The sequence below is a fragment of the Nanorana parkeri genome, unplaced genomic scaffold (genome assembly GCF_000935625.1).
Source record: "Nanorana parkeri isolate BGI_ZX_2015 unplaced genomic scaffold, ASM93562v1 scaffold461, whole genome shotgun sequence".
NCBI classification, from domain to species: Eukaryota; Metazoa; Chordata; class Amphibia; order Anura; family Dicroglossidae; genus Nanorana; species Nanorana parkeri.
In genome coordinates, this window is record NW_017306729.1 from 392,708 (window position 1) to 411,407 (window position 18,700).

Here is an 18,700-nt window from a genome sequence, read left to right on the forward strand (position 1 = left end):
GGCTCTGCTGCTGTAAAAAAATAAAAATAAAAAAAATCCCCCGGGCGCTCTGGGAGCCCCCCGCTCCCGGCCGCCAAGAAGAGAAACCCCGCTGTGTCTTTTTTTTTCTTTATTCTGACACGAGCATGTCAGAAAAAAAAAAAAAAAAAAAAAGACGAATTCCCATTCAAAAGCATTGGGAGTTTACTATTGGCTATTTCAATTTGCAATAGCCAATAGTAAACTAGCATTGTACCCGCCCTCTGCTGGTGGACCTGATGGGGAACTGCAAAAGAGGGCGGGTACAATGCTAGTTTACTATTGGCTATTGAAATTGAAATAGCCAATAGTAATGTCCCAATGCTTTTGAATGGGAATTTTTCTTTTTTTTCTCTATTCTGACATGCTCGTGTCAGAATAAAGAAAAAAGACACAGCAGGGTTTTTCTCCTTGGCGGCCGGGAGCGGGAGACTCCCGGGGCGCCAGGGAGAGTTAGATGTTTGGAGATCAGTGTCCCTGGTTAGCAACCAGGGACGCTGATCTCTCTGAAAGTGGCCGGAGCCAGCCGTAAGATCACGGCTGGCTCCGCCCAGCTGTCAGAAGCAGGCTGTCGGCCGGCCAATGGCCGGCCGCTCGGCCAGCTTCGGCTTTCAGCACGGCTCAGCGCTCGACTGAGCCGCTCGGCCGTGATCGGGAGCTGTACGGGCTATTGTGAATAGCCCGTACAGCACCCCCTCGGTTCTCCTGAACCGAAGGGGTCCTGGGGCCGAAGGGGTCCTGGGGCCGAAGCCAGCCGAAGGATCGGCCGAAGCTACGGCCAGATCCTTCGGCAGCTTTGTGAATAGAACCCTATGATACCCCCACAAAACATTTTGGCTTTTTTTCAGTGGTTGTTTAAAGACACCTTCAGTGATGTTAGTGTATTGTTCCTACATGAAAAGCATTTTAAAAATGGCTAATTGATTAGGTAAACCTAAGACTGTAGAGATAATTTCATTCTGATTTTTGGCACACCCCAGTTAGCTGGTGTACATTCAGTTCTCGCAGTATGTATTGCCTACTAAATCACATTTCTTAATGTATTATCCTGTCTTAGTTCTGTGCATCTCAATAACCACCCCATGTGAGTAGTAAACACTGTGAAAGTACACTTTGGTTGTTCACCCTGTTTGCAGAAATGTCAAGGTGACTTGTATTGGCATATTCTTTAGTAAATCAATCCCAGTCCTTTTATCTTCATGGGAGGTATTGTCATTTATGCAGAGGATTCCATGTTTGAATTCTATCTGAAGGAGACTACAGTCTGTCTTAATCAGTAATAATTGATGTGCAGTAAGTTACATCCTAATTTGCAGTGCAGGTAAATAAATGTTGATTATTTAAATTGTGGTACAGAAGTGGAAAATGCTATATACATGTTTCAGGATGTTCCAAATAGCTCTATTGTATATGGTATTTTTTTCTTCTCTTTAATATAAACAATATTTGGCTCATTTATTATTAAGGTAGTGCAAAGAGTAACGATGATGTGCAATGTGCAGTATAACCCATAACAATTATTCAGACCAGAGTCTGCTCTACTACACATTTAACATTATTTATGCTTTAAAAACAAGCCAGTATTTGTAAACAATAGTTGGTATAAGTCGTAAATCCCTAACTGTATTATTTTTGTTTGTTTTTTTCAAAATGATGCTACTAAAAATATGATCTATTAGTATGATTTAAAAAAAAACACTAATGTAGAAAGAAAGACAGACAGACATTTACACATTGTTCCTACTTAATTGACTACTATTAAAGCCAAACAAAATGATGCATATTTCATTCTTAATTTATACATAGTGTACATTTACTATAGGGTCACATAATGTAATAAATTTGTTAATTTGTTTACATTTGCTTTCCAACAAAAAGCAGCATTTTATAATATTGCTCTTTTTACACTGAAAAACATTAAATATCACATTTAACACAGAACTCACACTGACAAAACATTTACAGATACACAATGCTTTCTTGATCATTGCTTTATAAAAAATGAAAGTCATAACCACCTCAATGCTTATATTTTTTTCTTGAACACTGAATATGTTTATTTACAAAGGACTCGAATCAGGACAAAAATATTTTGTATGGGAATGAAAAAAGTTTTTACATTGCAAGTGCTCTCTGATCTTTTGATCAATTTATTTTGTCAAAAAAAATCAGAGAAGTTGTATTGGTACAAGTTTTAAAGGCATTATGCCTTGCACAAGCATTACGCTCTGCAAAAGACAAGCAAAGCTTTAGATGATCCAAGGAATATTAATATAGAATAATCTAACATATTTATAACAGTAGTAGGCATCCCTGCAAGACTTCATTTAGCAATCCTGGTCACAAAGCAATGAGTCCATATGTATAAAAGTCCATCAAACTTCACCTTCATGTTCTGAGCCACATGCTGAAAAGAAATATTTCATATAAAATAAAACATTATCTTTTATATTGCACCACAGAGCCTTTGAAAATAATAATCTATATATAGTATATAGTATATATAGTACACCTTGCTTGAATGGGAAGATAAATTCTGGTGATATACATATATGACAAGAAGGCGTGAATGATTAATACCTATCAATGTATACAGCCTTAGTGCATTCATCTGCAGTAATAATTAGGTACTATTAATAGTACCTAATAATTAGCCAACATTTAAGATTAGAATATAATAGCAAAATAGCCAGGTCTTCTAAACTAACCAACATTCTACCTGTCCATGTAAAGAAAAAAATAGGTCAACTGAACCATTCAAATCCAACCAAAACTTTTTTTCAGGAAGGAAAAATAAATACTTCTGTCAAGTTTTTACTGCTGTCCATAACTGTGTTAGAGATTTCACCTTCCCCTCCTATCCATGTGAAGGCCTGTGGCAGCAGGATGAGAAACAAGGGGAGTGGTTTTCATCAAGAAATTAAGACATATACAGTAATGATAACACTGGAAAACAAAGATGTTGCTTCATGAACACTTCTGGGTGTATCTTATACATTTTGGACTGCTAATCATTAAAATAATGTGGAATTTAACCTATCATATACCATTTCTTTTATATATTTTATTTTGTATTTTCTTGTCACATTTTTAGTTTAGTTTACTAATTTTTTTATTGTGTTATATGGTGCTATTTGTAGCTCATACATGTCCAGGCATGTACAGGGGGCTGGTAGTATAATGCTTGTGGATTTTGCACAGGTTGAGCATGCCTAGGAATGTTTAGGCTTAGTGTATGCTGCTGTAAGGGCTAAAGGCAGCTTGCAAAATAACAACTGTTGTAACTGTTTTAGTACAGTGGGTGACATCAGAAATGTTTTGCCAATGTCAAAACAGTTGTGACACATTCTGCTACATTTGTGATGACTAAACACTTACAGTAAGTCTCAGACAAACCATGACTAGACTTGCTAAGAAAGCATATGAACTCTACTTTAGTTGTAAGTTTGGTCATCAGGGCAAGGCATGGACTCCTCACATTTGTTGTGCAAGCTGTCCTGTCCATCTGAGAGCTTGCCTCAGAGGAACTCAGAAGTCATTGACATTTGCTGTCCCGATAATATGACGAGAACAGAAGGATCATCTAACAGACTTTTTCTTCTAATATCTCTGTTTTTTCTGCTAGAAATAAGAAATCAGTTGAATACCCCAGTCTGTCTTCATCCATGAGACCAGTGCCACATGATGGCAGGCTGCCAGTACCAAAGCCACTAGATAAATGGAGCTTTGACAAAACAAATGAAGATGCAGTAATGCGCCAACAAGGTAAAGAGATCGACAATGATCTGGATTTTGAATTGTGAATGTCTGGCAAGAATAACACAAGGAAAATTACATTTTCCATGATTGCCATGGTTAAATGAGGACATGTCCACTTTTGAATCAGATTACACAGTGTTAAATAACTAGTTTTGTTCTGAAAATACACAACTATTATTAGCCTTTGTTAATACACAGAAGGTTCCAAACCAGTATAAGGCTGAATGAAAAGTTCATCAATGACTACAAAATTACACTGCAGACCATATGGTTTGCAAAATGGAATGACTAGGACAGTTTGGAAACAAGGCTTGGTGCAATAATGTCAGTCTGTAAGAGTTTGGGTGTTCAAAGATAATACAAAAATCTTACATGTAGATAATTATTATAAATAGAAGTAGTATGAATAATCCTTGATTAAAAAAAACATACATGTAAATTAGTGCTAAAAATGGATGTATATTATAACTGATATGTGCAAAGCTTGGCACAGATTATTCTTTAGCAGGCATTCCTGCAAACAGACAAAGTTACAAAAAAAAAAGAATCATGCATACACATCTATATAAACTGAAATGTTGCAAAAAAGTTTGTAACTGAACTAAGTTAAAGTGAAACCTTCTTTATCAGTATGTTGTATTGAGTACTTTGTATACAGATTAATGTGTGGATGCCCATACCTATTATGACAAATTAAATATCCCTCTATATATTATAATGATATGGCTATGGTATTGGCACTATACGTGTTTCGTAAATATATTTTTGTTTTTCAAAATGTAATTATTTATATGTTACTTCTAGTGATTTGCAATACATACTTTCATTTCTCCTTCTATAATCTATGCACCACATTTGAAATGGTATCAATTAAACCAATCTGCTTGAGATAAAGGAAACATTTGTTTTTTCAGTGCCTAAAGATGTGGCAAGATGCACAAGACCATCAGCATACAATAGGGTTAGATTTTTTAAAAAATCTCCCACCAAGGTGTATATCAATAGAAAATTATTGATCAACTCATTGCTGAGCAAGTGAGTAAAAAGAAAAAGAGAAAAAAAGTACAGCATATCTTAAATTAATATTGAGTTACAATCTATGCTATAGTCTGCTTTGTGCTTGGGTTAATATTGCCTTAACATATCATTCCTATTGAAAGTAATCAAATAGTTGGCTATCTGCTGCTGTTGTTTTAGCCACAATCAGATTTTTACAATTAATACTTTCATTTGATTTCCGTCATTTTTATTTAATTTTATGTTATGTGAACTAAACTGATCACCTGTACTGTGCAAACATAACATACATTTTTTTCAAAATCAAGATTTGTAAAACTTTTTGCTTTCTAGGCTATATGGAAAAAAAAATAACTAGACCAGATGATTCTACGCTGGCATTTTACAAGTGATAGAAATGTTGGCTCATAATCCTTTTCTATGATTTAGTGATGACTGTTACAGTGATTGCATGTTATTTTAAGACTGTAATCTGTCCATTTGGCTTGCGAGTGATTGAAAAAATTAATATGGATTTTTCTCATCATCTCTTTTTAATCTCTTTTTCTTCTGACTTGCATGGCAGCAGCACTATATTTCTAGTGCCACAAATGTGTGCAAATGCTTGCATCAAGTAGGAAGGGGCAGACATGATTTATCACTTGGTCTTCTTCTGCCATCACCCTTTTATGATTCTTTGTAGCTTTGGGGACATAATCCAACCTGGCACAGAATATGCAGATACATAAATCGATTTTGTTAAAAACAGAATAATGAATGAATTTTCTGGTTAGCGCATGAAAAGTATTTCTAGAACTGTATTCATCTGAAATTATATCTGCTTCTAAAGGTTGTCTAGCTTAAGCAGTCTAATCCTTAAAAGCTGTTAATTCACATTTGAATGTATACTAGCAGCAGCGTCAGTTGACAATTCATAATCTGACATTTTCACAATGGAGATCACAAAGTTATAAACAGGTAGGCTATCTTCTTCCAGCATCCAATCCTGACTGTTGTAGCACAACACTTTTATATGTCAACATAAATCTTAGAAACTACTAAAGCTACTTTTGGCTAGTATAGAATTCCATACTTCTAAACTTGTATAAATAAATCAATATTTAAGCTAAATATTTACTGAAGTAGACTTCTTAGAAAATAAAACCTTCTCTCTGTAACAATCGACTTCTTAGTGTGATGCACCAATAGCCATTTTCCTAAAGTTACTCAAATAAAAATATACTTTAGCAATAATTGTAATAAAATGTTTCTGCGGCCTGGCTCTTCCCTTTGGCAGATGGTTCAAATACTGAAAGAGTAGGGTTACAGAAAAGCAAATTGCTTTGCAATGATGTCCTTAAGGCATATGTAATGGTACCCAGGAAAGTGCACTGTGAATCAATTTTCATGCATGAGAACAAAGGTAGCTATAGATGAGCAATTAAGATGATTTCAGACTATCTTTTACCTAAAATCTCACAGATAGCTATACAGGATTAGGAAACAGGACACTGTATGGTAAAGTTCCTTTGCTGTATATTGGCCCCAGCGGATGCATGCATTGACCTATGCACTAAAGGGTAAATAAAATATTTACATCATTTTACATTTGCTCTTCAACTGGTCAGAAGTCTATACTGTTATAAAAAGTGTTTCCAGCTATATTTCAGTAGATTAGTGGCATTAATATATCTTATCATTGAAATGCAATGAAATATTTACACAGCAATTTTAATCTGATGGCGTGGCACCACATCACATTTCCATACAAGCTTTTGTTTTGCTCATCCTTATTGTGAATCATTATCAGTACCTGTAACATGGATACAGAGTTTAAGATTTAACCAGTTGTCAAAAAATCCACCATTTCAGATTTTATGAGTAATACTAAAGTATGGCACTCCATGAATTAAATGAACAGATACAATTTGCATTGGTGCAATACACCAACCAAATTACTCCATAAATGAAATGATGTATGTTTTATAAGGCCTGCGTTGCGTGCGTGTTTCCATGGGAGATTCCTTTGTTTATTTTTAAAGGTAAAGGTAGGATACCCAATAGACCAAATTGAACAAGCAGAAAGCAGTTGGGAAGAAAATTCGGGAGTAGGAGTCAATTTTCGCAACACGTATGTGTATCCTTCCATGTCGCCAAGCACCAGTTCGGCAATCCTCAAAACAGCAGAAGAAGCTGGCACAATCTTTTCCATCAAGACACTCATATCCATATTCTTCATCCCTTTCTTGAAGATGTGTGGCATTATTCATTTGAATGGTTGCCGATCGTGGACGTATATCAATGGTAGGTGCCTATTTTATGGATGAAAGAAAAATGAGCATATATAAATGTTAGCAGACTAACAAAACTATAATACCTGAAAGTGTAAGAATCGGGATTACATTTCTTGTTAGACAGAAGTGCAAAAGTACAAAATATATTATCACCTAATAAAATAACTTCAAAGATTCATATTGCAAAGTTTTATGTTTTCTAACCACATTATATTGCTCTCACTATTGTTTGTACATTGCTAAAAATGATTTAAATTGAAATGCTGATTGATAGCTTTTGTGAAAACCATTGCCAGGTGTAATTTCTTCATGAAAGTACATTGCATAATACAGGCATATAAAAGTGAACTTGATTTCATACAGATATAGTTCATTGTTAGAATAGTTTTTATTTTACCAAAGAAGAACTACATGCAAAAAAACCCAGTGGATTTATATTATCTTAGACAATGCTTGTAGTTTTTTTTTCACTTGACTGTCAGCTGCAGCAAAGTCTGAGCTTAAAGTGACATTAAACCCTCAGATTTGTTAACATAAACCAATACTGTAATGTATTGGTAATGTAATACTAAAGGTAGTTTCCCTTCTCTTTGCTGCTCTTCCTTTTACATTGTTATATCTTCTCATGCTGGGGGAGAACTTTCCTTTGCAGCTCAGTGCCTCTTCCAGTAGTGCTGGCTCAGGTTGTGAACCTACACACAGACACCATGGGGTTGATTTACTAACCTTATAAACATGCCACGAACAAGTATACACCTCTGTAGTGTGTTCCCTCCCAGCATGATCTATTGGTGAAATCTAGACACCTTTGTAGTGTGTACACACCCAAGAGGTGTGTTGTGCAAAGCCCTGCATGAATTGCAAGGTGATGTTGTGTAAATTAGCTCTACGTTGTGTTGCTTGCGTTGATGAATGCAGGTAAATGCATAAGCTAACCATTTTTGTCTAAACTGTGAAGCAGCATTATATATGCATCATGTGCATGATTTTTCCATATATGGCATTAGTGGAAATATGCTTTTAGAGACTTGCATGCCGCTATTAGAGCGGCGTGTAGCCTATGGCGGATGCTACATGACGCGCACGTACGTAAATACATAAAAAACGCGCCATAACGGCGTGAAAATGTGACACGTTGCTCGTGTTTGGCTGATAAATACGTTTTGCTGTGTAAAAATGCACACACACCTGGTGCGTGTGTGTGTTTAGGTTAGTAAATCACCCCCCATGTATCCATTTCAGAGACAAGGCTGTCTGCTGCAAAACAAAAGTTCTGCCCAGCGTGAGAAGATAAGGATTTAAAAGGAAGAGAAGCAAAGAGAAGGGAAACAACCATTGATTACAGTAAGGCACACATTACAGTATTGGTTTATGTAAAAAAATCTGAGGGTTTAATGTCACTTTAAGTTTCTTAAGCTAAGAGCAAGTTCATAATTACAGAAGTTGGTGGTGGTATAGGGTAAATCATTTCCTGGTGAATCAAGCCAGTGCATAGTGTAATAATGGTTATGCACCAGAGCATCAATATGCTGCAGACAGGCTACCAGATTTACAACTGGTTTCTATATTTAAAGACACACAAATGTGATAAACACTATTTTCTTATTCAGCTGTGCCACTCTCTAATACTATTTCCTGTAAACACAGTAAAGACTTCTGAAAACAAAAGGTATTTGGGGGTCTCAGTTCTATACAGATCAAAAAAATAAGTGGTTTATTCCTCCTTTTAGGATAGTGGACAGAGCCATGCGTATAATTCCTTTTATGCCCCTTTTGTGGTCAACATTACAAGTGTTGTTTTGCAAACTTCCTGAAAAATAGTTTGATTCAAAATCTTAATTGTAGTTGAGGAGTTTAATATTGTATGAATGTAATATTGCAAAATTATTTAGTAACTGACCTCAAGACCACTAAATCTGTGTTGACTTTAAAGTTATTATATACCAAAGATTTCTATTAATGCTCGACCAGCAAACCTTTATTTAAGCACCAAACCAGCTTGAAAGTATTTAATACATTCTAAACATCCATCAAGATTGGTCAATATTAAATTAACAGAAATTTCTTAGCAAACATAACTTAATAAACATAAGTTCCCTGTCCCCTAGACTTTAGGGGGCCATGCTGTAGAAAATGCCCAGACATCAATGGAAATAAGCAATGCCTCGGGTATGGTTGTCAGTAGGAGGAAAACATGTGAATGCAAATTATACTCTATTGTTGGTGTCAATGGAAGAAATATTGCCCCATCATTGGAATCAGTGCGGGGAATAATGCCCTGTCATTGGTGTTGGTTCGTGGAATAGTGCCCCATCAACAGTGTCTGGGAGGATTTATGCCCATTGGTGCTGTCAGTGGAATTTTGCCCCATTATTGGTGTCGGTGAAGAAAAAATGCTCTACTGTGTCAATGCAAGGAATAGTGCCTGAAAGGCAAGCAAGAGGTCACATTTGAACTGTGAGCAGCAATATAGAGTCCACTGCTGTAGAGTAAAAGAAAATGAACTTTAAAACAACCTGACACTAACCTCTGTAGGCACTGTGCAGCAAATTAATCCTCAAATTTGTTGTTGTTATCTCTCAAAAGCACAGCATACTGCTTCCGCATAAAGGGGGACCTGCTCTGTGTTTATATTACACTTTAAAAGGCTGTGAGGTCCCATTCACAAATTCCTGTGTGACTCATGTGATTTCCTGCTGTCGGGAATCACTGTATAATCTAATGATAGCCGCGGGCAGTCGTCCAGGTGTGGTCATCCACAGGTAATCACAGCCTGTGTGATTACCTGCATAGCCTGAACATTCTGAAATAGTGGCTTTTCCTGCACTAGTCTCATTTCTCATTTTAAATTGGAAAATTTTTGTTGATTTAATATTGTTATTTATTTCTAAATTGTATATTTTTACATCATCAATTATTAAATTTTATGTTTCTCCATATGAGAAACACTGTTTATTTGTTTTCTTCACTGAACAACCTAAACAAAAAACGTGCAATGCATTAGCATCTGTTTTGCATAAAGAGGACCTGTCACTGTAATTTGATATCACACAGGGGGATTCTTAGCACCCTATGTGATAACAATAAATTTAAGTGTAAAAAAAAAGTAAAAAAACATTAGTCACACAAACCCCCCCCCCCACATAAATGTTTAAAGTCCCCCCACCCACATACACGCCTAAACATGCGTCAGGTGCGCCTACGTGCAGAAACCAGGATTGTGCCCATGTTACATATTATCGCAAATATCAGAGTGTGAGCAATAATTTTAGGGCCATCAATCACTGTTAACACTAAATTGAAAAGCGGTAAAAGCTTTTAATGCATTGCCTATGGTAAATTGTTGGTGTGATAGTGTATTTCGATTTCGTGGGTGTGTGCAATTTTAAGGCTTGACATGTTTGGTGTCTATTTAACCGACATGACCCCATCTTTTATAACATACTAAAAGGGAAAACTGTTTTTTTTTACATTTTCAGTAATTTTTGTTATATAGTAAAAAGTAAAAAAAACCGCAGTGGTGATTAAATACAACCAAAAGAAAGCTCTATGTGTCCCCAAAAAGCGATTTAAAATTAATTTCAGTACAGCGTTGCATGACTTAATAAATGTCAGTCAAAGTACCGCAGCGTTGAATACTGAAAATGGCCTGGACAGGAAGGGGGTGTAAGCACCCCGGTCTTCAATTGGTTAAAGTAGTACATTCATCATTTTCCATTTTCAAAAAATTGTAAAGAAGAATGAAAAAAAATAGAAATTTACTTTGCATTCGATTGAATAATTAAAGTAAATGCAACTTTACCTAGCTTATTGAATTAGTAAATTAACCCATGGAGTGCACATGCACCCTGGCCTGGTTCTATGTGCATGCAAATTAACATACCCCCATGACTGTAACAACCCATATTGGAGCATACATCTACTCCTTCTTCAAGACTAAATAAGCATGCATTTTTGGATTTAAATACATGTTTTACATTTTTATTTTGCTTTCTTATTTTAATATTTGTACAGAGATGTGTGTATACTCCATAACGCAGGATGCCGACCGGAATGCGATACAGTTCTTTCAGAGGCTAAGCGCTATGGAACGCACTGTTTATGGTATGAACTGGCCCTTACAGTGAGGTAATGTTCAAATGGACTGAGCAAAGTCAAATAGAATTTACCAGTATTTTATTACGTGTGTGTGTATAACAATTAATATTATTTCTATTATATTTGATTTCTTAAACAATTCACATTTTAATAATGATAAAGCGCATCTAATCCCAAGAATACAAATGTAATATATTGCAGCTTACCAGTCCTTTGATGTGGTGGCTGCATTAGTTTTCTTTTACAGTTTTTTTTCTTTTTTTCACTTGATGATCCTGCCAGTAACACACTCCCTGTCCTAGGGTGACAACACTCACTCATTGCACTGTATCTATGGAGGGGCAGTTTTGACACTTGGACAGGATGGCCAAACACTGCCCCTCTTCTCATCTCCATTACATAGTTGAGAGGTGTTCTTTAGTTTACAGAGTTCAACAGGGCATGACTTATAACACTGCAGATTATACAAGAACCTTTAAGTGCGCTGTATTTCTGGTAGTATTAACAGGAGCAAATAGGAGACGCTAATTCTTAAGGTTTACATATAATTAATTTTTTATTTACATTTTTTAATATACTTCAATTGCACCCAAAATATTCCCATTTAAACTATCTAATTAGTTCTTGTGCTGCAAATTAGTCAGGATACGTTGAGGGAAATTTATCAAAACTGGAGCAGACAAAAACTGGAGCAGATGTGCATGGCAACCAATCAGCTTCTCTCTTTCATTTTCAAATCTTAACTGAACAAACTGAAGAGAGAAGCGGATTGGTTGTCATGCACATCTGCTCCAGTTTTTATCAATCCCCCCCATTGTCTTTTGCTTAACTATATCCAAGAGAGTTTCTAGTAGTCATAGACCATATTAACCATTTTTTCCCATGCAAGGGAATGCCCAATGAAACAAGCATAATTTTGACTTGTGAGAATTAATAATCAATTAATATTAATAATAATTGATAATCAAATGTAACAATACAGGGTCACAGGAACAGGGGCTGAAGCAGTCACAACTGAGGCAGGGCCCATGATGTCTCCTGTTTTACCTTCCCTGGCTGTGAACTCACCAAGCTGAGTGAATGAGTATGGCTGACTAAAAGAGTTGAGAATCTTTACTCAAAAAAGTGTGTGTATATTCATTCTAACCACCTGTTCACTTTGAACACTCAATAATGTTCAAATGCTCTTCATATGACTGGATAATTAAAGTTAATATTCACACAATCAGCCTAAATGTGTGAGATGCCTATGGAAGCAACTGCAGCTTTTTTACCTGCTCTCTGTGCCCAATCATGGTCCTAACCATGGTGGACAATGTCCAACAAGAAAGACTGGTGAAAACTTTGTTTTTTGCTACATAACTGGTAAGAGCAAAAATATTTCTCATTAAAAGAAACAGTATAATTGACACAACCTGTAATAAATAAATAAGTGAAATGTGCCAACAGTGTGTATATATACAGTATATACATAATTTAAAAAAAAATCAAATTATTTTCTCATTCAGTTTGAATTGCAAAGCAGGCATAAATTAAAAAGAAAAACACAACTTATTTAATTGCATACACTTTCAAAATAAAAAATGCTATTTCTCCAAATCTACACAGTGATACTAGCAAAATATGGGCGAATGCATTTTATTTAATGACATTATTTGTCATTTAAAAACACTGACAAAACAAAAAAAGTCAGGCATTAAATTCACAGACTATTACAGCCAGAGTATAATAGAATAATATATTTAGTTTTTCCAAAAACAATAATTTAGTTGATTACTTAAAAAAAAGCTTAAAATGTTATTGCTCTTCTCTGGTTCTCAGAATTCGCCCATATGGGTTATGAAGACATTAGAGAAGATGAAGGTAATGCACAAGGTGTTCTGCAGCTCTAGTGATAACCAGCTATCATCTGCAATAATGCCACAAATATGAATAGTTCTAAAACCAATATTAAGCTTGTGGCAAAATTCAGCAAATGACAGACCCAAGACTAACAGTTTTGCATCATTCTTTAAAAGGCATACTGATGTGGAGCAGTGAAATGGGGTGATATTGTTTGTGTCCTTTAGCCAATAAGATGAAAGTACCATTAAATAACATTGTTTCTCAACTGTGAAAATTGTGTAAATGCTGCTGAATCAACTTTTCAACCTCATTATTATTTTTGTTTTATAAATACATTCTCACCATACTGTATTTGCTTTAAAAAAAGGAAATTAAAGCCAATCATAATTTAGGCTTTTATAGTTTAATTCAGCAGACACATGCAGTGAATTTCCATTCCAGAAGCATTATACCTTGAATGAAAACATCCAGAGAAGCTTTTGTTGTACAGATAAGAAAGGAAAATCAGGATTTAGGAGTAAAATAATGAAAGAAAAATGAAAATAAAAAAACCTTTGAAGCATTATTAAAAACACATTACTTTACTAAAACAATGTAACTAAAATACAAATAATATGAAAAAAATATGAAACTTTGGAAAATGTATCAAAATATTATCATGTTAGGTTTTTAAGAGTCCCAAGATTTAATTTGGCTTTATAATGCTCTCAGGTTTGTTAACAGCTGTTGCGACTTAAAGTAGAAGTTTACTAAGCGGCATCTATATCTTACCTAATCCCATAATATAACACTAAGGAAGGTTCAGTGCTATTAAATGTGGTTCCATGCCTCTAACTGTCATACATTTGTGGAACAAAAAAACACTCATTCAAGAGACACTACATCAAAGCCGATATAGATGTCAGTTCTGGGGGCACAAACAGGCATAGAACACATTCTAGAATCAAAAATGGTGATCTTAAAGATTCATTTGTATTACTAGAATAAGTATTTATAAATTATATGGTATGTCCAATTGCAACTACTGCCTTGTGACATAACAGTTTTAAAGTCTTTTAGCCACTGTCACTTAAACAAATCCAAGGCATAAAAACATTTTTCTATTAGGTCATTTGTAACAAATAACCATAATTTCATGGCTATGAAGTCTTTAAGCACTAGTTTTTACTATCTGACTTTACTATCTGACTGAGGCCTTGTTCACACCAAGCGCGTTCCAGGAGCAGAGCAGAACAGTTAATGACTGGATCAAAACTGTATTCCAATGTATTCCAATGGTATTTTGGGCTCTAGTTCACACCACAGTGTTCAGTTCCAGAGCATGTAAAAAAAACTGCAGCAAGCCCTATTTTACCTGCTCTGGAACGCATGTGAACACATAAAAAACGCATGCAAACACCCTGGAACGCACTGAAAGCCCATTTTAAACTTGACCAAAAATGGCCCGGAATGCATCAAAAACGTGGCAAAACCCACTGCAATGCGTGTGCAGAAACTCATGCAGATCTGGTCTGCATTTGGTGTAAACAAGCCCTAAGACTTATGAATATCTTGTTGATTTACTATTACATAATTTTTTAAGACAAACAATTTACATGTTATTTATTTTACTTTTTAAATTTTTTCTACAATACGATTTATTTTTGGTTATAATATTATTTTCACCTAATCCTTGTGGATAATAACTTTTAAAAGTTGCATACCATTTTCAGTGGTTTACTAAGTCATGAAGCCAATGGGGTTGATTTACTAACCTTATAAACACACCACGAACATGTATACACCTCTGTAGTGTGTTCCCTCCCAGCATGATCTATGGGTGGAATCTAAACACCTTTGTAGTGTGTACACACCCAGCAGGTGTGTTGTGCAAAGCCTTGCATGAATTGCAAGGTGATGTTGTGTAAATTAGCTCTATGTTGTGTTGCTTGCGTTGATGAATTACAGGAATGTAAATGCATGAGCTAACCATTTTTGTCTAAACTGTGAAGCAGCATTATATATGCATCATGTGCATGATTTTTCCATATATGGCATTAGTGGAAATATGCTTTTAGAGACTTTTTGGTTGATAAATACGTTTTGCTGTGTGAAAATCACACGCACCTGGTGCGTGCATGTGTTTAGGTTAGTAAATCACCCCCAATGGCTCAGAATGACAGTTGAGGGACTAGCATCTTAGGAATGGGTGAGCAGTTGGTTCACAATTATTTACATTAAAACAGGTTCATTTTAAATTTTAAGAAGACTAGAAATCTCAAACTTTTAGAGCAATGTGTTGCAATTAACATTTAAGTAATAGTGAAAGTAAAATATTTTATTTATTTTAGCTATTAAATAAATATATATTTGAAAATTACAAATTAAAATGTAACTTAAAATCTAAAATATATGAAATAAAAATGCATATAATATAGATTTTCCATAATAAAAATAAAACTTTGGTCAAAACAGTTTAACCATCACATAAATACAGAATATAATAAAATAAAATTGTATATACTACCAACAACTCCACTAAAGTTTGAACACTAGATATAAATGGTCTCCTTAGCATTCCATGTTTGGAAATAAATAAAAATCTCATGAATGTAATTGAAAATGAAAACAGATGGCTTATAAATCAATTGTAACATAAGCATAGTTAATAGAGTAACTCAGAAAACAATCTATGTAATAAACTGTAGTTAACAACCCATTTAAAGAGACTGCAATGGTATGATCTTGGTTGGTAGTATAAGCAATACCAAACTATACAACTTTTAATAAGGTCAAAGTGGTGATTTTAAACTTATAGGATTTTTTTCAAATGTTCTGCCTGCTGAGAACTGATAAAGGCACAATCATATTTCCATGCTCAATGCACCAAAATGATTTTTTTAATTAAATAATCTATTTAGGGTTCTATAATATAAGTATAACAATAATGATACAAATACTCCTAAAATACTTACTGGATTTTTTTTCTTTTTCTCTTTGTCCTTGCTTGGCTTCCTGTTACTAACAAAATAATGGAGGGTGCCATATTCCACCAAGGCAGAAAATACAAAGAGGAAGCACACTGAGACAAAAAGGTCCATTGCTGTCACATAGGAGACTTTTGGAAGGGATTTCCGAGCTATGGTACTCAGAGTGGTCATTGTGAGCACAGTTGTAATACCTATATGAAAAAGGAAATACTAATTAAAAAAAAAAGCATAACATGTGTGATTATGGTGGTTTATAATATGTTGTGGGTAACAAATGCTGATCAACCAATGCATATTAGACTTTAATTATACATGAATGCATGTTAGAGTTCAAATATCTTGATGATTACTGGAAACAAACACTTTCAATCTTTTTGCACATGTGTGCATGTAGCATAAGGTATAATGAGCAGTCACCTTTTGACTGCAAAAGAAAAGATATATTACATGTGTCATTGATGTTTCTCTCCTTGTTGGTAATCACAACTAAGGGGTAAAGAGAGCTCATATTGCTTTCTTTTTCATCTGTGGAAACGCTCTGTGCTCACCCCTAGTAGCTACATAACGCAAACCAATAACCTTACAGTGTCAAACTTGGGATCTCATCAGACACAAGTCCGAATTTAATGTAAAAACTGTAGAAGAAGAAAAGAAAATTGTAATCGAATCATCTAAAAAACCCCATTAACATAGCAAACCTGCAAACACATAAAAATACATAATTACAATTAGGACGCACAGGTGTACATGAGTACCACATTAAACTACACAGATAAATTATATCCACACACGTTAGAGGCTTGAGACTATTTTATGGTTCAGTAAAAAACTAAGAGGGTTACTCACAAAGCTGCCGAAGGATCCAGCCGTAGCTTTGGCTGATCCTTCGGCTAGCTTCGGTTACGGGAGCCCTTAGGTTCAGTAGAACTGAAGGGCTGCTGTACGGGCTATTCACTATAGCCCGTACAGCTCCCGAAGTTGGCCAAGCGGCTCAGTCGAGGCATATGTTTCGGCTCGACTCAGCCGCGGTGAAAGTCGAAGCTGGCCGAACTGCCGGCCGACAGCATGCTACTGACAGCTGGGCGGAGCCAGCCGCCATCTCACGGCTGGCTCCGGCCACTTGCAGAGAAAGATCAGCGTCCCCTGGTTACCAGGTATGCTGATCTGTCATTACACTAAGACCTCGGCGGAGCCGCCGTAATATCACGGCGGCTCCGCTGAGGTCTCAGTGTGTACTGACCGTTCATCTGTCAGTACCATAAGAACTCAGCAGAGCCGGCTTTGATACCAACGCCGGCTCCGACAAGCTCTCATTGCAATGACTGCTGGTCCCGTCCAATAGAAAACAGTTGGGCGGAGCTAGGTGTCACTGCTAGCTCCACCCAATCATTTAAAAAAAAAATCTACTTTTTTAAACTGTTTTTCTATTCTGATCGGCACTTTGGGTCGGCCAAACATGCTGAGCATGTTCGGCCGACCCGAAGCCACCCGCAGCAAGCCGATGTACGGCTGATTGCAGTCGGTGTACGGCTGAAATCAGCGGTACAAGACTGAAGTGAACAGCCGAACAGTGTTCGGCTTACTTCACTTCGGGTCGGTTATTCACACGGCTGCTTTTGGCAGCTTTGTGAATAACCCTCTAAATAGGTGTAGTAGTAAAGGTATTTAGTTAACCAGTTGCCGTCCGTTCGTTGTAAAAAAAAGGACGGACGGCACTGCTGCATTGGTGGGTTGCCGCACCAATGCAGTAGCGGGCGTGCACGGGTAGAAAAGACTTGTGCAATGCAAACACCCATTACCGGGTGTTTCACATACAGGCGGTCGGCGGCTCTATAGCCTGCCGATCGTCTATATGTGCTCGTTTCTCTGCTCTCTGCTTCATCAGCTTCTTTTGGGGTCCACAGGTGACATTAGGGGTCCTAAAGACCCCTAATGTCTCCATAAAGAGGACCTGTCAGTGTGATTTGCTATTATATAGGGGGATTGTTATCCCCCTATATAATAGCAATAACAATAAGTGCAAAAAAATATATAAATAAAAAAAATAAAAGTCATATAAAAAAGTAAAAAAAAATAAGTCACATATAAAAAAAAGTTACAAAAAAACCAAAATGTTTAACTCCCCCACCCCCACGTTTACGCACATATAAACGTTAATATGCGTCCGGTGCACCAGCGCGCAAAAACTACAATTGCGTCGCCTGTGGACAGTTTAGGGTATTATCTTTTTTTGAGGTTTTGCGTGCTCGCGCAATTTTAAGGCTTGACATGTTTGGTGTCTTTTTACCCGACGTGACCCCGTCTTTTATATTTTACCAAAAAATTGGGTAATAATAAATGTTTTATCATGTTTTAATTGTAAAATTTCGGTAATTTTTCCTTAATATAGTAAAAAATAAAAGAAAGCTCTATCTGTCTCCAAAAAATGGTATAAAATTCATTTCAGTACAGCGTTGCATGACGGAATAAATGTCATTGAAAGTACCGCAGCGCTGAATATTGAAAAATGGCCTGGATGGGAAGGGGGTTTAACACCGCGGATGTTAACTGGTTAAAGGAAGCCTCTTGATTAACCACTTCCCATCTGGCCATTGTAATTAAACGGTGGGACGGTGTCTGCCAGAGCGGTGCCCACGAGCGGGAAACTATGCATTTTAAACAGCCGGCAATCACTTGTATGTTTGTTGAAGTGTGCGGTCCCCCCCCCCCCCCCCCCACACC

The 18,700-nt window shown here is 36.2% G+C and overlaps 1 protein-coding gene across 2 annotated transcripts in view; it reads right to left on the bottom strand.

The window, feature by feature from the left end:
• Nucleotides 1–5,975: 5,975 nt before the first annotated feature.
• GABRG2 (gamma-aminobutyric acid type A receptor gamma2 subunit) overlaps nucleotides 5,976–18,700 on the bottom strand; it is a 129,721-nt gene continuing 116,996 nt past the window's right edge. The window contains exons 8-10 of one of the 2 annotated variants that reach the window (XM_018560514.1): nucleotides 15,965–16,170; nucleotides 13,463–13,486; nucleotides 5,976–7,085 (exon numbers count right to left, since the gene is read on the bottom strand). In XM_018560514.1, the coding sequence (XP_018416016.1) occupies nucleotides 6,810–7,085; nucleotides 13,463–13,486; nucleotides 15,965–16,170 (506 nt within the window). In that variant the 3' untranslated portion in view covers nucleotides 5,976–6,809. The remainder of the gene's footprint in view (nucleotides 7,086–13,462; nucleotides 13,487–15,964; nucleotides 16,171–18,700) is intronic. The other variant, XM_018560515.1, reaches the window with a different exon arrangement.